The sequence below is a fragment of the Theropithecus gelada genome, chromosome 11, assembly GCF_003255815.1.
Source record: "Theropithecus gelada isolate Dixy chromosome 11, Tgel_1.0, whole genome shotgun sequence".
Classification (NCBI taxonomy): domain Eukaryota; kingdom Metazoa; phylum Chordata; class Mammalia; order Primates; family Cercopithecidae; genus Theropithecus; species Theropithecus gelada.
In genome coordinates, this window is record NC_037679.1 from 102,725,869 (window position 1) to 102,750,845 (window position 24,977).

Sequence of the window (24,977 nt, forward strand, 5' to 3'; positions counted from 1 at the left end):
AGTCCCACAGGGTTTATCTGATAGGAAATACTATTTAGATCTAATAAACATACACTTTGGTTCTCAGCATATGCAGACCACTATGATAGTCACTAGCTGCTATGGCTGTTTAGCACCTGCAATGTGGCTAGTCTGAACCGAGCTGTACTGTGAGTGTCAAATAGGCACCAATTTTCAGACAGTACCAAAAAAAAAAGTTAAAAACCTCTATTATTAATTATTTTATATTAACACATTGAAATGACAATATCTTGGATAAATTGGGCAAAATAAAATATATTATTAAAATTAATTTCACCTGCTTCTTTGAATTTTTTAATTTAAAATAATAGATGTGGCTCACGTTCGTGGTTCACCTCATATTTCTATTGAACGGCACTGTTCTATTTTAATTTGTTTTTCATATTTTCATTTATGTTTCCATATTTTATAATGATTTTCATTTATTTTACCGTATTTAATAATCACAGTTTTGTAGAGTAGACATTTTCACTGCCATTTTGCAGATGAGAAAACTGAGACTCAGTGAGGTGGCAGACTGTGTAAAAACCCACAGATTCTGATTTCACTTCCATTGCTTTTTCCACACCACTACCTGTACTGCTCTACTATTAAACATGGATGCAAATTTGGGATGCATATTAAAATGTTGCTAATGAATTTCCATACAAAAGAAGTAGAATCAGTTGAACAACAAAGAGTGAAAGGGAATGGATCTATTTACTTTTCTGAATTCATTTTGCCTTTTTTTTTTTTCTCCTTTATATCTGATACTGATTGCCTTTGCAGCCAGAGTCATTTGGTTTTATGTTGTTTGCAAAAGCCTTTTCAATCCCGCTCATCAAAGGTACACAGAAGGGTTTACCACAGGTGCTGTCAGAGTCTCAGATACCTCTTAAACATTTTAATACAATTCAAATATGTTATATAATAATTATGTATGGTTTACATATTCTTTGGTGGCACGTAGATTGGTCGGCCTTTCTTTGGGCAAGGAACTCAGCTTCACTCAGGATTTTTTTTTAAGACTGTTTTCTCAAGATATTCTGTATAGTCAAGAATCTCTCTGTATGGTCTTGGCATTTCACATTGGTTTATGTATATCATAGGCCATATTTGGGCATTTCAAGTAGACAAAGGTAGAATTGATAGAGGTTTTTGGTGAGGTTTTTTAGATTCATTAGGAGAGAAAAAAAAATCCCTTTCTTGAACTGGATGAATGTAGAAGAGCAAAATAAAGAAATGAAAATCCCAAACTCCCTTCATTTAATCAGTTAAAAAAAGATGCTTGATAAATAAAGTAACTTCATTCAAACACAAAATAGATTACTTTATTACAGAAAAGGGTTTATACATTGTTTAAAGGGTTTAAACATTGTTAAAATGGGGTTTGACCTGTATGAACTTTAAAAGTAAATAAGATAGCTGTTAAAGTTAGGGCAAACATTTCATTCATTCATTTATTCAGCAAACATTTACTGGGCATTTACTGTCTGCCAAACACTACGTTCAGGCTTTATATGGGTTATCCTGTAACTTTTTCTTGGAAATACTATTACTCCTGTTTTATAAATGAGAATACTGAGGTTAAAGGGATTAAGCAATACACTGTGGTCCATGATTATTTTGAGATGGCAACACTATTTAAACCAAGAAACCTTAACTTCAAGACCCAAGGCCCAAGCAGTGAAGTATTAGCAGTAAATAATGCATCTGAGCAAAGTTTATCATTTACAAACACATAGTTATTTTAGAGTACACTCCAAGGTTTAAAAAGCAAGTTTTTTTAGCCTTGAGATTCAAGCATATATCAGTTATTAGAAAGATTCGTTTTTACCAAATTAAAAACTAATTTAACAAAAAGTTGAATTATACCACTTCTTTTGTAATGTTCCCCTATAGTAATCATTTACTGTATTTTTCATTTCGCAGCTAAATAAGATACTAGCATAGGGAAATATCATTTCCCAAATATAATACTTAGGTTATAGACAGCAATGACAGGGGGATTCCTTTCTTTTCTTGCTTTTTCAGTTGAGACGGGGTCTTGCTCTCTTTGTCCAGGCTGGAGTGCAGTGGCACAATCTTGGCTTATTGCAGCCTCCAACTCCCAAGTTCAAGCAATTCTCCTGCCTCAGCCTCTGAGGAGCTGGGATTATAGGCGTGCGGCACCACGCCTGGCTAGTTTTTAGTAGAGACAGGGTTTCACCATGTTGGCCAGGCTGGTCTCAAACTCCTGACCTCAAGTGATTGCCCACCTTGGCCTCCCAAAGGGCTAGGATTATAGGTGTGAGCCACCATGCCTGGCCCCTTTCCTTTCCCTTTCTCTTTTCTTTCCTCTTTCCTCTGTTCTGTTCTGTTCTTTAGAGACAAGTTCTTGCTCTGTCACCCAGGCTGGAGTGCAGTCGCATGGTCATAGCCTCATTGCAACCTTGAACTCCTGGGCTAAACCACCACACCCGGATAATTTAAAACAACCTTTTTAGAGACAGGATCTTGCTGTGTTGCCCAGGCTGGTTTCAGATTCCTGGCTTGAAGTGATCTTCCCACCTCAGCCTCCTGAGTAGTTGGCATTACAGGCAGGAGCCACCATGCCCAGCTGACAGGGAGATTTCAGAGCTAGGCCAACAAGTTGAATATATTATTATCAACAGTTATAGGATTGTAGTGAAATTCTTTTTAGATGCTGGATTTTATTGCAAATGTAAACCTGAAGTTTAGATCAAATCAGAAAAGACAAACTTAAGATATTTAGGACCAAAACTATTTTAGAAAACTCCTCCTAAGTCTTAAAGTGAATTTACCATTTTGGGTAGTATTGTATTAAAAAAGAAATGACAGTTTAAGTCCTTGATTAACATTTATAGGATCTGGGAAAAACTGCTATAAATAATGGAAATAGTACCCTGAATGAAAAGGAAAATTACAGATAGCCCTCATCTTCTAAACAGGCATCTTCCAAAAAGTTACCTTTTAAAGTGATTGGCTGATAGGCTTTTGGGTAAACCATGGCAGAGTGAGCATACTCCTGGTTTTCCTGAAGTTCTCTTGAAATGACAGTGAAAAAAAGACATAAACCCAAAGAGTGGAGGATCCATTTTACGAAAGAGATGGAATAAACAAGAAGTAGGAAGCCGTGCCGTGATAGCTTCGTTGTACACAAATATGAGCTCTGCCTCCTCACAGAGGGTTGTTGATCTTTGCTCTGTTGGGTCTACCACGCATTGACCCACCCTGCAGTAGGATAATACGTACTCACCTTGTTGTACTCAAGCATGGCTATACTAATTGCTTTGGCCAGTGAAATGTGGCTGAAAATATGTATCACTTCTAAGCAAATATTTTAAGAACTAGCTCAAGATTTACTGCCTTTTTTCCTTCTGCCATGATGACCAGCAATATTCCGGGCAGAGGCTGCGCTGTCAGCCTAGGTTCTGAAATGAAGATAACATGGCACGGAGGTAAAAGTGACCCATGATGGACATGTAGCTTGTAAGAAATAAACCTGTGTCATTGTAAGCTAGGCCGTTGAGATTTTGGTGTCATTTGTTACTGTAGCATAACTTGGCCTATTGTGACTGATATACAAACCATCCAGGAAGAAGGGAATCTCCTAGAGCAAAGATGAAGAGTCCCATAATGACCCCTGTGCAACTGGAGGGGATTTAAATTAAAGTCAAAGGGTGAATTGCTTCAGGAATGGTATCCAAGAAAAAATTCACAACTGATAGTTTGAATCTATTGGGACATTTACAGTTACTTTTTAAGAGTTTGGTGCTGATATAAGGAGCATTGAAAACTAAGGGGTAGGGAGACAGAAGAAACACTTTAATTCCTGGGAAAACAAAATATTGAACAAAAAAGGAAATCATAGTACACCATGTAGCTCTGCAAATCATAATACACAGTTAAAGCCACTGAATATGAAAGCCTTATATTGGAAGGATGGGGTTGTATGTGGTGTATTTGTGTGTGAATTTGTGTGTATTGTAAGAAAACTGAATCCTCTTGAATCAAGAAATGCTACATACATGATATATGGGAAAGGGATTTAAATACCATAAGAAAAATTAGATGAGAAATGGAAAGCAGAAAGAACTGTCATAGATATAATTTAAGTTGCTTTTAAGGAGCAGTAATCAAGAATGGAGTGACTAGAGAAGGATTCTATTTGCTATAAACTTCATAGTATTAGTTAACTTTTAAAATTATGTACATGTATTATTTTCATTAAAATAAAAATTAAAAATATAATTGGTTATCAGAATATATTCTCTCATAAAAAACGTAATTTTAGTTGTGGTTAGCTTTCCAAGTCAACTCACAAAAGCCTTTTTAGCCCAGTATGCACCTATTTAAGAGTAGTATACTAGCATTATAATGATGTACATATGAAATATAGCACTAGCATATGTAGGATTATTTCTGTAGGAAAATCCATTCAAGAATAAAACTGTGTAGACGCCAAGAATATAATTTCCTTAGCAGCAGGGCAGAGTACTTCTTATTCCCATTTGTATTGACAAGTCATTTGTAAAGCTAGGAGTTCCTGTACGTTTTTTTTTAAAGCATGTGTGGTAATAGTAAACCTTTTGAAGTCTTCGTAGCCATGTTTCTTAATTCTGGAGTGGTTCTGTAGCTTCTCTCCTTCTTTCCATCCCCACTTCTATTCCAGTTCAGGCTTTCATTATGTGTTACTTGGGATGTTTCATAACCCCCCAGAGCATAAAGGGACTGAACTTCCGGCATCATCCAAAATAGAGTAAGTTCACTACAATGTATCTCTCCCACTGTTTACAACTAAAAGTTCTGGGCAGATTCCAAAAACAACTAACTGGGGCCTCTGAAAGTAAATGACAACAGACACACTGAGGAGAGCAATCGGAACTTGAAGAAAAACTGCTATGGTGGTGAGTTCCCAGCTTTATTCTTTCCTCTTTTATCAACTGGATTTGACAGAAGAATGTGCCAAGTCACATAACTCTAGGAAAAAAATAACAAAACCTGAGAGAAACTCCTCTTTCTAAAAACTTCCCCCTTTTCTTTCCCTACCTCCCCTTTTCTCTTATATCCCTACCCTGAAGCCAGTTGCAGGGAAAGCTGAACTGCCACTGTGGTGGTCATGGTGGTGGCACAGGCACCCAAAATCCCAAGAAAGAGCCTGTCTCTGCCCCTGTGGTCTGAAGAGTGTGAGGAAAATCCCATTATGTATTTCATTTTGGTTTTCTTTTGCTGCACAGATTGCCTGACAGTGTGAGAGTCTAAAACCCTGAGACAAACCCTGACTTTGTAGCCGGAAGACTGGGGAAAAAGACTGTAGCCCTGACAGCTGGCGAGTGGGAGTGACTCTAGAGGAGGGAGCTGGATAAGGAGATCTCCTAATTCTGTCTAGGAACTGATGCAAACCCTGGGTCCACCTGTGAGCTATATACATGTAACAGAACCCAGGAAATAACAACAGCTTTGAGAATTAGCTTACAATATAAACCATTATTCCAAATTTCCGACTAGTATATGTATAGGGCAGACATAAACACTTTTGAAAATGGAACTGAGGGCCGGGCGCGGTGGCTCAAGCCTGTAATCCCAGCACTTTGGGAGGCCGAGGCGGGCAGATCACCAGGTCAGGAGATCGAGACCATCCTGGCTAACACGGTGAAACCCCGTCTCTACTAAAAATACAAAAAAAAAAAAAAAAATTAGCTGGGTGTGGTGGCGGCGCCTGTAGTCCCAGCTACTCAGGAGGCTGAGTCAGGAGAATGGCGTGAACCCGGGAGGCGGCTTGCAGTGAGCAGAGATCGCGCCACCGCACTCCAGCCTGGGCGACAGAGGGAGACTCATCTCAAAAAAAAAAAAAAAGAAAAGAAAATGGAACCGACATGGAAGCGCCATCCACAGACAGCAAGGCAGAGCTTCTCACCTAAACCTCACTGAATTGATGCTTTCTCCAATATACAGAATGAACATTCTCCAGAGGGTTTCAAGAGGACTCTGCGTCTTACAAAAGAATAAAAATGTCCAGGGTGCAATCCAAAATTACTAGCCAGGAAAATATGCCAAACTCTCAAGGAAAAAATCAGTAGCCACCCTGAGATGATCTGGATGTTAGAATCATAAGATAGTGACATTAAGATAGTTATTACTATGCTCTGTGAGGTAAAACTGGATACTCTTGAAATGAATGGAAAGATAGAAATTCTTGGCATAAAAAATAGGTATAAAAAATAACCACATGGAAAATTTGGAACTGAATAATATACTATTTCTTGGATGGTCTTAATAGTAAAATGCAGATGACAGTGGAAAGAAGAGTTGGTGAACTCATCGATAGGTCAATAGAAATTTCCAAACCTGAAGAATATAGAGCCAGATGTTTGTAAAAGATGAACAGGGCCTTCAGAGATCTGTGGGGCAATATCAGAAGGTCTAATTCGTGTCATTGAAGTCTAATGAAGAGGAGAGACTCATAAATATTTGAAAAAATAATATCCAAAACCTTTCCCAATCCAGTGAAGGAAACAAATATATGTAGATTCAAGGAACTCAGTGAATCCCCAAACAGAATAAACCCAAAGAAAACCATACCCATGACATGACATTTAGTCATAATCAAACTGCTGAAAAACAAAGATTTTTTTTTTTTTTTTTAATCTTGAAAGGAAACCAGAGAAAATCATTGTGTTACATCTTGGACAATAATGTTTTGAATGACTACAGATTTCTTATCAGAAATTATGTAGGCCAGAAGACAGTGGAGCAACATTTTCAAATTTGGAAATAAAAGAGCTATTAACCTAGAATTCCATTTCCAGCAAAAATATCTCTCAGGAATGAAGGTGAAATAAAGACATACTCAGATAAAGGAAACATAAAAAGAAGTTTTTTTTTTTTTTTTTGCCAGAAGACCTGTTGAAGAATAAATGTTAAAAGAAATTATTCAGGCTGGAAGGAATAATATCAAAGGGAAAGCTGGAATTGCAGGATGAAGTAAGAACAACAGAAATAGTAAATATATTGGTTACAAGAGATTTATTTTTTCCCCTTTCAAATTATTTAAAATACATATGACTGTTGAAAGCAAAAGTTACAACGTTGTCAGGAGGAGGTTCAGTGTATACGGATGTGAAACGTGACAACTATAACATAAAAAGAGAGGACAAATGGACACTTATAGAGCCTTTACATTCTATTTGAAGTGGTAAAAGAAAAACTCTAAGTAGACTGTGTAAAGTTAGATATGTATATTGTAATTCTTAGAGCAACCACTAAAAAGAAATATAGAGATACAACCAAGAGATCAAATAGAATACTAAAAAAATCAGATAACCCAAAAGAAGACAAGAAAGAGGGTAATAGGAGAGCAAAAAATATGACAAACATTAAACAAAAAACAAAATGGCAGACCTACCCAAGTTCAACCATATCAGTAGTTACGTTACATGTAAATGGGCTAACATAGTGATTAAATACAGAGATTGCCAGATTGGATTAAAAAAGCATGGCCTAACTATATGCTTTCTACACAAAACCAGTTTTTTTTTTTTTTTTTTTTTTTTGAGACGGAGTCTTGCTCGGTAGCCTGGGCTGGAGTGCAGTGGCCGGATCTCAGCTCACTGCAAGCTCCGCCTCCCGGGTTTACGCCATTCTCCTGCCTCAGCCTCCCGAGTAGCTGGGACTACAGGCGCCCGCCACCTCGCCCGGCTAGTTTTTTGTATTTTTAGTAGAGACGGGGTTTCACGGTGTTAGCCAGGATGGTCTCGATCTCCTGACCTCGTCATCTGCCCGTCTCTGCCTCCCAAAGTGCTGGGATTACAGGCTTGAGCCACCGCGCCCGGCCCACAAAACCAGTTTTAAATGTAATGATATAGATAGGTTAAAGGTAAAAGGATGAAGAAAGATATACCATGCAAATACTCGTGAAAAGAAAACTGGGGTGTCTAGATTATTAACAGACAAAGTAGATGTCAGAACAATGAAAATTACCAGGGATAAAAAATGACATTACATAATGATACAGGAATAAAGTCATCCAGAAGGCATAATAATTATTAATGTGTATGCACCTAATTACAGAGCTTCAAAGTGTGTGAAGCAAAAAGTGACAGAACTGAAGGAGAAGTTTTTGTTTTTTTTTTTTAATTCTGCAATTACACTTGGAAAATTTAGTGCTCCACTTTCTACAGTCAATAGAGCAAGAGGATAGAAAACAGGAAGCATATGGAAGACTTGAACAACACTATCAATTAAACACAGCTGTCATTTATATGACATGCTATCGAACGACAGCAGAATGCACGTTCTTCTCAAGTGCACATGAAATATTCCCCAAGATAAACCTCCTCGCAGGTCATAAAGCAAACCTTAAACATTTTTAAAGAATTGAAATCATACAAAGTATATTCTTGGGACCACAATAGAATTAAATTAGACATCAACAACAGAAAGGTATCTGGAATATCCCCAAGTATTTGGAAATTAAACAGCACACTTCTGAAAAACTCGTGTCAAAGAAGAAAGAAAATTAGAGAACATTTGAACTGAATAACAATGAAAATTACAATATTTCAGATGCAACCAAAGTTGGACTTAGAGGGAAATTTATACCATCAAGTACTTGTATTGGAAAAGAAGAAAGTTCTTAAATCGGTAATTCAAACGTTCACTTAAAGAAAACAGGAGAAGAGTATATTAAATCCAAAGCAAACAGAAGGAAAGAAATAAAAAGAGGAGAAATCAATGAGATAAAAAACAGAAAAACTATTTAGAGAAAATTAGTGAAACCAAAACCTGATTATCTTTGAAAGGAATCAGTAAAACTGATAAACACCTGGCCAGACTAATGAAGAAGAAAAAAAGACACAAATTAGCAGTATCAGAAATGAAAGAGAGGCTATCCACAGACATTAAAAGGATAATAAAGGAGTACTATAATTCGGCAACTTAGATGAAATGGACTAATTCATTGAGAAATACAAATCATCAGAATTCACTCAAGAAAAATAGGTAACCTGAATAGTCCCATATTAAGGAAATCGAATTTGTAATTAAAAATCTAACAAAACTCCAAGTTCAGATAGTTTAACTGGTGAATTCAACCAGATATTCAAGGGAGGAATAATACCAGTTCTACACAATCTCTTTCAGAAAGTAGAAGAGGTAATATTTTCCAGCTCGTTTTATCAGGGCAGCATTATCCTGATACCAAAACAGGGCAAAGGCATTACAAGAAAAGAAAATTATCAGTCAATGTCTCTTGTGAACATAGATATAAAAATCCTCAGCAAAATACTAACAAAATAATGTTTATAGTAGCATTATTCACAATAGCCAAATGGTGGGGAAAACCCAAATATCCATCAGTGAATGAATGGGTAAACAAAATATTATATACACATACAGTGGAATATTGTTCCACTTTAAAAGAGAATAAAATTATGATATGTACTGCAACATGAATGAACCTTGAAGACATCATGCTAAGTTAAACCAGACACGAAAGAACAAATACTGTATGATTCCACTTCTGTGAGGTACATAGAGTAGTCAAATTCATACAGACAGAAAGTAAAATAGTGGTTTTCAGGGGCTTCAGGGAATGGAGAGTGGGGAGTTATCTGTTAATGGGTACAGAGTTTTAGTTTGGGATGATGAAAAAGTTCTGGAGATGGATAGTGGTGATGGTTGCACAATATTGTGGATGTGTTGAATGCCACTGAACTGCATATTTTAAACTGTAAATTTGATGTTTTTAATATTTTAACACAATAGAAAAAGGAAAAAATACTAGCAAATTGAATCCAGCAATTCATAAAAAGGATATGTCATTAGCCTTATATTTCACATCTGGTTTATCCCCTCCATCCAAAACCACAGCTGGATTCATCTTCCTAAAGCACAATCCTAATTAAGTTGCTTTCCTTCTCAAAATCTTAAATGCCTACCAAGTAAAACTCTTCACCCAACATTTAAAGCTTGCTGTAGTCAGGTCAGTTTCCCTTTCAGGTCAAGTCTGCTACTACTCTTGCACGCTTGCCTAATGCTCCAAGTAAACAACTACGTACACACTTTCCCAGAATACTCTTACCTGCATGCTTTTAAATATTGTTTTTTCTCCTTGAATTCTCTCCCTCATTCTGACCAATCTCTGCCAGATAAATTCTACTCATATTTCAAAACCCAGCTGGAAGTTTACCTCCCTGGATGTTTCTGTGATTCCCCCGTATAGCTGTGGTGTCTCACTGCAGCATATACGTCTTTTATGTTGTATTTATGTTTGCTTTGCTCATTTGTTATTGAGCACTTGTCTGTTGATACTGATTCTGTGTTGGGTTTTGGAAGTAATGAATAAGATATATCCCTTCCGGCCAGGCGCGGTGGCTCACGCCTGTAATCCCAGCACTTTGGGAGGCCAAGGTGGGTAGATCACGAGATCAGGAGATCGAGACCATCCTGGCTAACACGGTGAAACCCCATCTCTACTAAAAATACAAAAAAATTAGCTGGGCATGGTGGCGCGCGCCTGTAGTCCCAGCTACTCGGGAGGCTGAGGTGGGAGAATGGCGTGAACTCAAGAGGCAGAGCTTGGAGTGAGCCGAGATTGCCCCACTGCACTCCAGCCTGGGCCACAGAGCAAGACTCTGTCTCAAAAAAAAAAAAAAAAAAAAAGATATCTCCCTTCCTCCTTATAGTTTACCATCCTAGCACAAAAGACAGACATGTAAACATATATGTTCAAAATAACATGCTAAATCTGAGCTAGAAATAAAGGCAATTACTAGTTGTGCTTATATTTTACCTTATGCATAATATTTTGTGCTAGTTTCTCTGTTAGAGTGCAAGCACCTTCAGGGCAAAGGTATCTTTCCAGTCCCCCCCATAGCACTGAATTCCTTGCATTAAATGTGCACAATTAAATATTTGCAATGAGTACTGAATTGCTTTTATTGGATTTCTTTATTCAAAGCTACTGATTAAACTTAACCTAAAAGTTCACAACTATTTCTTTTTTTTTTTTTTTTCTTTTTTTTTTTTGAGACGGAGTCTCGCTCTGTCGCCCAGGCTGGAGTGCAGTGGCCGGATCTCAGCTCACTGCAAGCTCTGCCTCCCGGGTTTGCGCCATTCTCCTGCCGCAGCCTCCCGAGTAGCTGGGACTACAGGCGCCTGCCACCTCGCCTGGCTAGTTTTTTGTATTTCTTTTTAGTAGAGACGGGGTTTCACCGCGTTAGCCAGGATGGTCTCGATCTCCTGACCTTGTGATCCGCCCGTCTCGGCCTCCCAAAGTGCTGGGATTAGTTTTTCTTTTGGAGCATTAGCCATTAGGCATTAAGAAGCCTCTGTGTTTCCTGTGTAGAAACTCAAAGCAGTAAGTAATTTTAGCAGTTTACCTAGGAACTACTCTGATTCTCAAGGTTACTTTAATATAGATAGTAGCAACATTTACCTAGAAGTTCCTAGAGGTAATTGTGAGTTGTGAGAATGCCATACATCCTCATCATGGGAAATTTAATAGTTCAAGGAAGAGATATGTAATGTGGGAAAATGTTAGTTTTATCTATGTGAACAAGATGATGTATAATGTATATATATAATATAAATTTTCTTTATAGAACTTTAAATTCTAAAAAAGCACTTTTATGGGTGTCTCCTTCAACTTGTTTTATGCTTATTGAGATACTGTGACTTGATATTTAAGAAGTTTATTCACTATTTTAAACTTGATATCTTAATTACGATACATGAAAACAGGTCACATCTCTGTTTCCTCCTGGCCCTGTTAAACATGGCCATGTGGTGTAGACAGAAAAGCTTACGCTATAGATGTTTTATCTGCAAATGAAATAAGAATTTTTTTCATTTTTATAGAAGCAATGAAATAAATCTTTATTAAAAATAGTTAAAAGTAGTATTACCAAACACTAGATTTAAAATGACACTTATAAGCATTTACTATAAAACAAAAAATGATAAATTTTACCTCATCAAAAGTAAAAGTTTCATCAAATTAAAAACTTCTGTTCTTAAGATACCTTTAGGAAAATGAAAAGAGAACCACAGACTGGGAAAACATACTGAGAACATGTACATATATCTGACACAGTACTATATTGAGAATATGTAAATAACACTTAGAAGTTAACAACAGAAAGACAAGCCAACTAAAAAATTAGCAAAATATTTGAAAAGATGCTTTAAAAAAGAAGATATACAAATACCAATAGTCATATGAAAAGATTCTTACCATTATTCATCAGGTATTTTGAAGTTAATGCATGTAGCAGTAGTTTCTTGCTTTTTATTCTGTGTAGTATTCCACTGCATCATTATAGTGCAGTCTGTTTATTCTCCTATCGATAGATATTTGAGTTATTTCCAGATTTGAGCTATTCTGAATAAAGTTACCATGAACATTTCCGTTCATGTTTTTTAGGTGAATAGGTATGCTTATCTGTCTTGGGTTTATACGTAGGAGTGAAATTGATGGAGACATAGTGTAGGGGTTTGTTTAGCTTTAGAGATACTGCTGAACAGTTGTGTGCCTATTTATGCTCTCTTCAGAAATGTCTAAGACTTCCCATTTGCTCCACATCCTTGTCAAAACTTGATATTGTTTGTTTTTTTAAATTTTCTGGGAATTCTGAAGTGATATCTCATTGTGGTTTTAATTTGCATTTTACCATAACAACAGATTGTATTGAGCGTTTCTTCATATGCTTATTGGGCATTGGAAACCTATGCAGATTAAAGCCCAAATAAGAATATCACATACTCCTTAGAATGGCTACAATTAAAAAGACAGGTGTTAATGAGGATGTGGAACAATGGAAACGTTGATAAATTGCTTCTGAGAGAGTAATATGCTACAACTACTTTGGAGAACTATTTGGCATTTTCTTAAACATATAACTAGCGTATGATCCAACAAGTTCCATTCATAGTTATTTACTTTAGAGAAATGGGCCAGGCATGGTGGCTCACGCCTGTAATCCCAACACTTTGGGAGGCTGAGGCGGGCAGATCCCTTGAGGTCAGGAGTTCGAGACAAGCCTGGCCAACATGGTGAACCCCCCCACCCACTAAAAATACAAAAATTAGCTGGGCGTGGTGGCGGGCACCTGTAATCCCAGCTACAGCGGAGGCCGAGGCAGGATCGCTTGAGCCCTGAAGGGGGAGGTTGCAGTGAGCCAAGATGGCGCCGCTGCACTCCGGCCTGGGCGATGAAACCAGACTCCGTCTCAAAAACGTAAACAAGAAGAGGCCGGGCGCTGGGACTCACGCCTGTAACCCCAGCACTTTGAGAGGCCGAAGCAGGCAGATCACCTGAAGTCAGGAGTTTGAGACCAGCCTGGCCAACTTGGCGAAACCCCATCTCTACTAAAAAAAAAAAAACTAGCCAGGCGTGGTGGCGGGCGCCTGTAGTCCCAGCAGCCTGGGGGCCTGAGGCAGGAGAATTTCCTGAACGTGGGAGGCGGAGGTTGCGGCAGGGAGCCAAGATCGCGCCATTGCACTCCAGCCTGGGTGACAGCGCGAGACTCCGAAGCACATGTCCACACAAAGACTTCTACACAAATGCTCAAAGCACTTTCATTCATAGTAGCAAAAAAAATCCGGTAATAACCCGCATACCCATTAATAGTTACATAGATAAATTTTGGTATATAATAATAGAACACTGCTCAGCAATAAAAAGAAATGAACTACTGATATATTCAACAACATGAATTAATTTCAGAAACACGTTGAGCAAAGCAAGCCATCTACGAAAGAGGATATACTGTACGACCCCATTGATATGAAGTTTAAGAACAGGCAAAACTAATCTAGGATGATAGAAGTAAAAAATTGGTTGCCTCTGCTGGGGCTGGTGGTGGAAGTGGGGTGTGGTGGTTGACTGGAAAAGAGTGATAAAAATATTTTATATCTTGTTTTCAGTGTTGGTTACATAAGAGTGTTTTATTGCCAACTCACTGAGCAGAACACTTTCAGATCTGTGCATTTTCTTTTACATAAATGATTCCTCAGTGTAAGAAAGTAGAAATAATTGAACCTTATAAAAAAAGTATTTAAATAAGTGAATATTTAAGGATAATTTTTTACCCTTCTTTATTTTCCTGACATTATTAGCCGCTGTTTCTGCTAACTCTGATCTCTGCTGTGTTGATTAGAATATTACATTAACTCTTATCACTTTGTGTCTTGGCTTTTTCAACCTGGAAATAAAGTAGTCCTTGTTCTAAAACACATCTTCAGTACTTTAAACCAACATGATACCAAAAGCTTGACATCAGCTGAAAGCGCCAAGTAATGTGAGGTAATAGAAATAGTTGAGTCTGCATTTCCAGTTTCCAGATCAGTCAGAAGGCTATGCCCCCTTTCTCTGGGTTGTGACATCTGCTTTCTCCCCGTAGTCAGAGAAGCGAGGTTTCTTTTTGCCAAAAATATGGAAACTTGTACAACTTAATATTTTTCCTGAGTGGAAGGAATTAACCTTCCACTTCTCTCTTGAGAGTCAATTTTTTAAAATGTCAATTTCCTAGCAAAGAGAAGCCTTAGCATCTACTCTGCAGTGCTTTCTCTGGAATGAAATGTATAAAAACAATACAGTTTTAAAATATAGTAGTAGGTATTTTCTTGGTGGCTATTATAGAACATATTATGAAGTATAAACTTGATTCTCTTCCAAAGCACCAAAGTTAAAGTGTACCTGTATATACCCATAGTAAATAATAGCAGTAAGAAAGCCAAATTTACAGAACAATGATGAGTCATAATTTGGAAACAATATTGCTCACTAAGAATGCATTTTGTAAAACGTTTTCTCTGCCACTATGTTACCATTAATTAACTGGTTGCTAATTATCTAGGCTATTGAGAAGGCAGTGGCATGGATAATAAATTACAGGCCCCTTATGGGCAGAGACCATATCTTTTATTTGTATTCTGTGGTGCCAAATAAACACAGGAAATAAACAGATTTAGATAAGAAATAGACATGTACAGTGTACTTAACAAAATTCCTGAATCACTTATATTCTAGAATTGTTGTGTGTGTGTGTGTGTGTGTGTGTGTGTGTGTGTGTATATGATGATTTTGTCTAGCATCTGGAACATCAGAATGCATAAGACAAAGCTTTGAAGGTATGCTGCTTAGAGTGATCAGGCAGAAGCCACAAAGTTGCCCAGCTTTCCAAAATGTCTTTCTGTTTCCCACTTCATTGTAGAGACCGAGAATGACACCTCTTCAACAAACCAGTAGCCACAGCTGAACTTTGTGATTCACCCTCTCCATGGCTGAGCATGCTAACCGATCTGTGCTTTTTAAGCTTTCTCCTAGGCTTCAGGCTACACAGAGGAATAGAAGCTCTTCCAACTTAACAAATTCTAAGACTTGGAGACTTTGTTATGTCTTTTCTTTACCTTGCAGTCAGTCTAGGCAATGATTACAAAAGCTATTTGGAAAGTTAAAAGTGAACTCTGTGTAAATTCATTACTAAGTAAATGAAAGACACATTATCTGCCCACAGATAATTGAAGGTTGGTTTCCATTCTAGGATATTTATTGGCATATTGATAGTCGCAAATAGTAGTTCGTAATCTTCTGTGAGTCACAAATCCCTATGAGAATCTGAATACTTTTCTTCTTCCCTTTTTTCCTTCATTTCTTCCTTCTTTACTTCCTACTTTCCTTCCTCCCCCCTCCCTCCCTCTCCCCCTTTCCTCAGACATATTTGCTTGACTACTGTGTGCCAGACATCGTTCTAGAGGGTCTACGCTTTGCAGTTTTTCACTTCCCAAAATGTCTGTTTGCATATATACATGACATTTTGCATAGAGTTTTAGGAATTTTATTGAACCCCTAAAGCTCTCTAGGGTCAAGAAACTAATATTTAAAGTAACTATATGGCTAAAAATACTTGACATTCTTACTAGGCAAAAACTTAGTATTTGTAGGAATAACAGAATACATTTCTCTTCGGGATCTGCCCAGCAAGACAAAATCCTCAAAGTAGACTCATTCAAATCATGAGCAGTATGGAATGGGAGCTGAGGAGTCTGACATTTCACACTTAGTCAGAATTGCTATAACCGATACAGTCTTGAGGCTCTCTTACTGTACGTGAGAGGAGTAGTTGGTTGCATTAGAAACTTTCAAGGACTCCTTTTAAGCCTGCACTTAATGAGAGAGGAAGAAGAGCCCCCAAAATTTAAAAATTATAATGTGGTCACTGAATCTTACTTTGTGTCTCTAAGTCTCCTTTGCCATTCTGACTGAAAAATTGATCTATTTATTATGCACCATTGCTTAGAGAGCTAATGTGTTAATATATGATGAAGGGTTATACATCTACTGTGACTTGAGTGATGAAACTTGTCAGTCTGACCTTTAATCCAGAATGACTTTTTTGTTCTCTGTCAGTAGTCCACTTAGGCTGAAAGGAAGGGATCTAAACTCTAAAGAAGACTATTCGTCTAAAGAACTGGTGTTCTGCCAGTTAAAGAAGGCTCTGAAAAATCTCAAGTAAAGCAGAATTTCACTCTTGAGCCTTGTGGTATCTCTGGATTTTGTATTTCTGTTTTTCTGTGTGTTGAGTTGTGACACCAGATAGTTCCTTGAAACACACACATAAGCAGATACACAATGTGGGTAAACAACCCTTCTCTTCACCCTGACCACCCAATTAACACAGTTTCTACTTTTCCGTCGTAGCTGCTAGGGGACTCACGGAGAGAGCCTTCATGTGAATATATACATCGCTTATGTAACTTAACAATCTGACATGCTGAGGTGAGGAAAAACCCATGTGGCAAAGTCAGATATGGTGATTTACAGCTGCTACGTGAGAGTAAAATTAAAGCAAAGTCACTTGTTTTATCCTGAACGATAGAGACTATGAAGGTTCTCGGCTTGACCAAGAAAACATAGTAATGCTATTCAGATTCATACACTGCATCTGTGGCTTGGACATGCAGTGTATTTTATATTTTGTGTTTAAGAGAGCCCAGTTTAGCATGGTGGAAGCCTAAATCTTGGCAGAGAAAAGCTGGGTTCCGAAACATTTTCTTAAATGCTTAATAAGGAAAGCATCTTTTAGTTTCCCTACCCTTTATCTATAGTAAGTGGTCATTATGGCTATATAATGTATATTCTTTTAGATTCTGTGTTTTATATTACTAATTTTTGTCCAAAAATCATTTAGCAAGTAGTTTCAAATAATCAAGTTCTGGAATCATAGTAAATTTACTGCTTAACCCACAGAAGGAAAAATTATGGGTTTTGAAGAAGGGAAACAATTTTGGACAAGAATTTGTATTAGAATCACCTTATATATAGCTTTAGAGCTCTTATTTCATAGTAGAACCAAAACACAATGAAACTGTTTCAACATAGAGGGTTTTTGGAAAGAGTCTTTTGGAAAGTAGTATCTCCTATGTCTCTATTCACAGATTAAGGTAAAAATGAAAAAGTACAGAAACTCTGACTTTTCTTTAATCAGGAAGTAGCACTAGGTTTCTTTGGCTAGACTACTGCTATGTCAAATTGTAGAAATATTTCCGTGATCATGTGTTTTATAGTTAGGCTATTTTCAGCAGAGCTATTCCTATCATTGTTAAACACTCGATTAAATCATCTGATTCAAATGTGAAGAAGTCTGTTCTTCATTGGAACAAATTTTTGACCTGTAGAAATACTCTGTTTTAAAAATAAGCTTAAGCATAAATAGATATGTTTAAATATAACTTTCTCAAAAACTGCAATTATAGGAGACTGGATTCATTTCTATACATTGAGATTCACGTACGGTAATAGATTGTCAATGTGTTGCTGGAATAATTGACATGCATATAAATCTTACATTTTTCAGATCATTTAGGTACTTATATGTGTAAGCTTGAGATTACCATTATCAAACACGACTGGAATATGAATATCTTAGATTTTCTGGTAGACCAAAGTACTATTATTATTTGTCCTTTGTTTTTCCATAATGAAGAGAAATGCATGTGCTTTTGCAGAATTGTTGCATTCTTTGAGCTCTTAGTTGCTAGTGCCTAACAAGTAGTCAATCAGGAAAAATGGTATATGGTAGGGTTGTAATAATAAATACACATTAAATGAGTACATTAGTGCCTACATAGTGCTGAATCAATCGAAATATATAGTCTTTGGGAGCTCCTAGCCTAATGACAGAATCCCATCAACATTACTTAAGCATAAGAAGGTAAAGCATTTGAAGCAAAATAAACTCTCAGTGAAGGTTGAAAGAGAACAAAAGGGGTGATGTGAGGAGACTGTCCATGCTGAAGTCTCTAGCAGAAGGTGTAATCAATTGATAGAGAATTCTAGCATATCTAATCCACATGTCTAATTGTTCCAGGAAGTGGTAATTATCGTATCAACAATTATAAGGATTATTGATGGTAGAAGAGCTTGAAGTCTTAGACTTCAGTTCAACTTGGCACCGTATTTGTTGAATGTCTGCACATGCTGGTTGCTGTACTGGGTGTATTAACAAAGTCCTCCCCTCCAGTAGGTTATAGTCTAGTGGAGGGAACAGATTTATAAATGCTTAATTTATTACCTTTTTTAGTACAAGGATGTACAAAAAAAACTACAGGAGCAAAGAAAAAGTTGGGACTGTTTATCCCTAGAGGAGTGAGAAAGCCTGAGTCTTCAAGGATGAGTAGAGAGAAGGAAAAGATGTATTAGGGACTCCCTGCATGATATTTGTGGCCAAGGAGATTTTGAAATTTATCAGCAAGATTATGAACAAATGAAAATATAAATTTAAGTGGCCAATAAGGCAGAATAAGTTGTTTCTATTTATATTTGTTACAAACTGTGGACTTTTCAGCTTCCTAACTTTTAAAAGTTTATTTACTCTGTTATATCTCTTAGATTAAAGGAACAAATAAAACTAGGAAATTAGTATATGATGAAAAAGATCCCATATGACCTCTGGTAAACCTGAGGGTAGTAGATGACCTCAAGTTTCCCAGTTTAGGAAGATAATGACCTCTGTGAAGATTAGGAGGATTGAATGATATAACATGAATCCATTATGAATTAAAACTTTCTAAAAGATTAAATCCATCTTTTACTGGGAAAGTAATAAATTCTCATTTATAGTTGGAGAGTACATACTAATTTAATCCAAATTAGTATAAAGCTTTAATTAAGAGAGTTTTGTTTGTTTTTAATGGCATTAACTTTCTAATAACGTTAATTTATTTAGAAAGGGGAAGGTTGTTACTACTGTTTCCCCCAAAATGTTCATGAGTATTAGTCACCCGTAAAATAGAAACTGCTTCTCATCTGCTTTGAACCTTTCATTCTTCCCAGGTCATGGGATCACTGATTTGTGAGGTGCAGTAAAACCATGTCATATGAAGAGAAGCAGACCAAGGGCCAAAGATAACAGTGCTATGTAGACTCTCAGTGGCCAGTGAAGATTTTATTTTACAAGATTGTGTCCGTGTTTGGTCAGTAAAGCTAAGGCGGAAGGTGAATGGAAGAACATTACTTTAAAGGCATTAGAGAACATGCTGGAGGAAAGCATTTTGAGTGCAAACATTCCAAATGGGGAAGAAGTACAGAATCCGCATAGAGCCGGCCAAACACAGCCTGTGTTTCCCATCTATGGATGCCAGCACGCAGGCAGCGTCACTGCTGCTCGAGTGTTTACTGCTGTGAAAACATTGCCACTACCAGAAAGCTTAATTCCCTTCCTCTTTCTTTTCTCTCTTTTTCTCCCCCTCCGTCCCTCCCTTCCTCACTGATCTCCCCCCCCCTTCATTCCATCCTTCTTTTTTTCCTTTAGAGAGTCCACATGAACTTTGGTTTAAAAAGACTAATTCCAGTCTTTTATAACCAAGCCTAGAACTCAATCCAATATGTAAAAACAAATTTGAATGCTTCATCTATTTCATTTGAAAGGCTAGGAGAAGGGCATATTTTAGGGGAAACAGATTAAACCAAGAAAAATGACTTTGGCTAGCTTGTTTAGCCTTGTTAGACCACAGATTCCTCATTAGGGAAACAGGTTATTGAACTACATGCTTCTTACCTGACTTCTGGCTCTAAAATTTCATGGTTCTATTTTTCTGGTTTTTTTTTTAAATATCTTGAGGTCTTTCAAATGCCTAGTAACTGTGTGTGCATGTGTACTACCATATGCTAGTAAGTAGTCATCATCAGGATGGCCAAATTTATTAAAGCTTGATCTAGATAAATGGTACAGTAAATCAAGAAATACTATATTTGAATGAAATCTCAGAAACAAGTGTTTATACAAATATATGATTAGATGTTCTCCATCCTTACATTGAAAATACTATTCTACTCTTTTGAGAAAGACTTCATGAAAGGAATGGAGTTTGAAGGAATTTTTAAATTTTTGGTTTATCCTTAGATGCCCAGAAGAGGTTTGTGTAATTTAACACTCCCTTGTTTCCATGGCTTTCCAAGTAAAAAGAAGGAACTTAAATGCTTTCCTTGCTGGATAGTAAGAAAAACATATTTCCCTATCCTTTTGAGAGGAATTAGTGAAATTATATTAGAAAGAGCATTACCAAATCAGATGTCCTGCCTATTTAAATTTTACCCGTGTAATTATGTGTTTATCATCCACTTCCTAATTGAATGGATATATATCTTCTTTTAAAAATTTACACAAACATTATCACATGTCCTCATTAGACAATTATAAGCTATCATTCATGATTTGGAGTTGTATGGTATCTGGGTAAAATATAAAACAAATTATAAATATCTTAAAAGAACAGATCGAACAGAAGTATTTATTAGGAACATAAACAAGATGAGGCAAATCCCCAAAGAACATGTAAAATGAACTAATGCACCATGCTAATAAGAATCAAAGGGTTACAAATGAAAATGTGCATTTGAGTGACATTGATACCACCTTTAATGGCCTCTTAACTAGCCTCTTAAAATTTGACCAGCTTTTTATTTTTCCACTGAAGAAATTTAAAAAAGAAAACACCACTATTGAATATAATCAGCTTGCTCTCTGCCTTGTCTTTGTGGACCTACAAAATCCAGACATGAAGTCTAATACGGAAATTTTGATCTCCTTGATCTTTCTGACAGAGTTAAAAGGAAAGTCAAAGATTGGTGTTTTATTATGTAAAGGCAGTATTGCATTGCCTGTTGCCTCAAACATCATTTTTTTTCAATTGAGAATTTCCAAAGAACGGCATAAACCAGGATGGTGCAGTTACAGGCAAAATTTCACAACGGTGTGTGGTAAATCCTGATTAAATATGGAGAGATGAGTTCTTAGAGTGAGGCAGTCACATTCTAAGTATCATTAGAATATTTAGGGTAAATTTCCACATGTTCTTCCCACTCTTTATTTCGCTTTAGGGTTTCTTACCTCCAGGAGAGATGTAGAAATAGTTGAGTTGAGCTTCATGCACCAAAGTACCTTTAAACTTGACCTCCGTGTCGGCAGACAGGTGGCTGGGAAGCGGCTGGTATGCAGGCATACCAGGCTGAACAAAGGCTCGAAGCATTGTGAATTTCCAGTTGTATATTAATTGGTTGATTTTTAAAGCTAAATAATTATCCTGCTCATGATCTCTTGTAATTTTTTAAAACCCAGAAGCCATTCCTGCAGTAACATTTCAGTGCCACAAAAGTTTACATGGCCATATCATATCGCTGCAAGTTTAGGTTACAGTAAAATTACTTTAAAATTTTAGAATTCTAAACAAAACAAAACAAAACACCTTCTTGCTTGATTCTTTTCAACCTTGTATTTTCTGTCTTCCCTGCTCTGCTCCCTGCCTATGTAGGGATGGGCCTCTCACCCAGTGGCTTTACGGGAAAACTTGGATTGAAATGTGAACTTCATGGTTTCTGTCAGCCTGTCAGCTCATCACCTCCCTAAGGCATGATGATCTCTGGCTTTTATATATCTCCACAGACTGCTTTGATAGACCCTCTTGTGTGGAAGAGTGATAGGTTTGTCCAGGGGTTGGTAGACCTTAGGGCTAAGAGGCAGGAAACTTCAGTTGGAATGCGAACTTTAATGGAATTCACAGCCTCTTTCCCAGGGGAATGCAGCTCAAGTTGCAAAACTATTTTAGGGAGAAGAAAGTTAGGCCCAGTTCTGCATTTTATCTTGGTGCCACTTTTTGGTAGCCAGAACTCTTGGTTAATGTTTCTTTTTCCTCCTTGGCTATTTAAATTTTCTGCCCAGACTAAACTGGGATCAAAAGAGTTATCTCAAAATGATCTCATTTTAATTTTTAAAGCCATGTTGCTTTGGAGATAAATGATTGGGTCCTAAAGAAGTCTTCACAGTGTCTTCAATAATTACTGCAAACTCAGTCTTTCCTTCATTTTGCTTTGACATCTGAAAGATGTTCCATGGCATTTTCCCTCCCTAAGTCTGCATTTCAGTTATCTCGTGGTAATGACAATGTCAGACTGTTTTTCTATTTGTATCAACAGTTTTCTTGGCATCCCACCCTTACGAAAGCCTAATTCCTTATGTCAAATGCCACAAATGTATAACATCAAACACAAGATGCCCAAAATATTCCTATTACTAGAGCCTACTCATGAGACAACAGTGGCTGGCTTTTCCTCTGCCGTTGGGCCTCGTGTTTCTGAGTTACGCTCTATTTTTCTCCCTTACTGCCACCTTTCCCCTTTGATAGTTTTGGAAAAGTCAGTCTTCAAGGAAAGAAAACTTACACTGTAACCAAAAAAATAGACCAGGCTTCTAGTTTTGTGACTAAGGTTAAAGTCACCAAGACACACAAACATATTCAGATTTATTAAGTGATTGAACGTCAGTGATCCAGTCTGCTTTGACTTCAAGAACGTGAGGGTAGGCAGGTTAGTGAGGGAATCTGTGTAGGGAATCAGAGTAGGGAATTACTGTTGATGGACTGGAAGCAACCTTGAATATGAAGTTTCAAGATACACATTCAGTGATCTTGAGATAAAAGAGTTTTGTTTTGATGTAAAACCTCTCATAGCACATGGGCTTCAGAACTCAGATGTTCTTTAAAAAAAAAAAAAAAAAGTCAGTGTACCAAGGAGGAAAATGTGTATGTATTTTCACCTAAGAGAGTAAAATGGTCCTCTTCAAGGAAAAGCTGGAATCTTTTCCCCTACTTGCCCCCTACTTCACATGCAGGTAGGTAAGATAAGATAAAAGATTTCTGGTACACCGATAATTGCAAAACAAAGTTTAAAGCCCTATTGCCACCTTTTGGCAAGTTAGTAATTCAGATTCATAGGTTCCTCTTTAAAATACCTGCTTAAAATAGCACTATACAGACCTTTCTTGTACCTTTTGATATCTGAATCATTACTGACGAGAAGCAGAAATTCCATGCCCACACATTGGTCAGGTAAGAGGAGAAAAAAGATGTAGTTAGAATATCACAGCTGTTTTAACAGCAAAATACTATTAATATAATTACGTGTTTGGAAAGTTTGAATTTGAAGTCTTTTTTCCCTTTTAAAAACATGTTTTGTTGGTTTTCATTGCCCTATCATAATATTGTTGCTATTTTCACTGAAGATTTTTAAAATGTGTATGTAGTTAATATATTACTTAGATGATTAACGCCATCAGATCCTCAACTAGTTAGTTATAAACGTCTTTTGGAGCTGTTTCAGCCTTTACTATAAAAGTGATATAGATAGGCACGTACTAAAGTGTACAACTTATTTGAACGTTATTAAATGAATCAATAGCAGGTATATTATGTCACAGTTCCTTTCATTACTAAGTGATGAAATCATAGTCATATCTAATCTTTCAGCAGGTGTAAATTTTCTGTACCATTTTGAAGCCAGAGATTTATTATTAAGTTTTATTTTTTCCAGTGGCCTCTCCCTAACTAACAGCTTACAAAGCCAGTTTTTCAGTTAACATGTTCCTGAGAGACGGAGAAGGGGAGGGAGGCTTCCAGGCATAATCTGAGTATCAGGTTTCTGAATATTTAAAAATAAAGACGAAATGTGTTTGTGAATGTGCAAATGGAGTGTGGAAACAATGATATCTCGAAGCCAGGAAGTTTAGAAATTGTGATTTCATTTTCAATCTGTATTCATTTGCTCAAGAAGATTTTACCAAATGCCTATTGTGTTCAGGTGCTATATTTTTAAGGAGAACACAGTTTATTGGCTATGTGTGGGTACGTATATTTGCACAAAACCACCACAGATTTCTCTGTGGACTTAAATTTCGATGCTTTTTTTTTTTTTTTTTTTTTTTTTTTTTTTTTGAGACAGAGTGTCGCTCTTTTCTCCCAGGCTGGAATCCAATGGCACGATCTTGGCTCACTGCAACCTCCACCTCCCAGGTTCAAGTGATTCTCCTGCCTCTGCATCCCGCGTAGCTGGATTATGGGCACCTGCCACAACGCCTGGCTACTTTTTTTTGTATTTTAGTAGAGATGGGGTTTCACCACGTTGGCCAGGCTGGTCTTGAACTCCTGACCTCAGGTGATCCCAAAGTACTGGGATTACATGTGTGAGCCACTGTGCCTGGCTTGACACTGCATTTTTAAGCTTTAACCCCAATGATTGTTTTTATTTATTCAATAATTGTTGAATGAATCAATTCAATACATAGATTATTATGTATTTAAGATGGAAAGGAGATTTTTTTCTATTTTGTAGTTTTGAAGACGCTCATAATTTGTTTGATGTGTTTTTTGCAGTGTCCATCTATGGAATTTGGTTTTATGATAAGGAAGAATGCCAAAGAATTGCAGAGCTTATGAAAAAGTAAGTACTAAATGGCTAAATATTTTTCAGGACCTGGTACTTTTGTTTGTATTTCTAAGTGTATGTAACTATACTATACTCAACAGAATATATCTCCCACAGCAGCCCTTTTCACAGTGGTTAGGCAGACATTTAGTATTAATTAATAAATGAAAAATAGACATAAACAACTTGCCACATTTTCACTAGGTCATATTTATCA

At 37.0% G+C, this 24,977-nt stretch overlaps 1 protein-coding gene across 2 annotated transcripts in view; it reads left to right on the plus strand.

The window, feature by feature from the left end:
• The window catches only part of DCP1B (decapping mRNA 1B), a 59,279-nt gene that overhangs the window by 13,408 nt on the left and 20,894 nt on the right, over window positions 1-24,977 (plus strand). For both annotated transcript variants that reach the window (XM_025400908.1, XM_025400907.1), the window contains exon 4: window positions 24,709-24,775. In XM_025400908.1, the coding sequence (XP_025256693.1) occupies window positions 24,709-24,775 (67 nt within the window). The remainder of the gene's footprint in view (window positions 1-24,708; window positions 24,776-24,977) is intronic.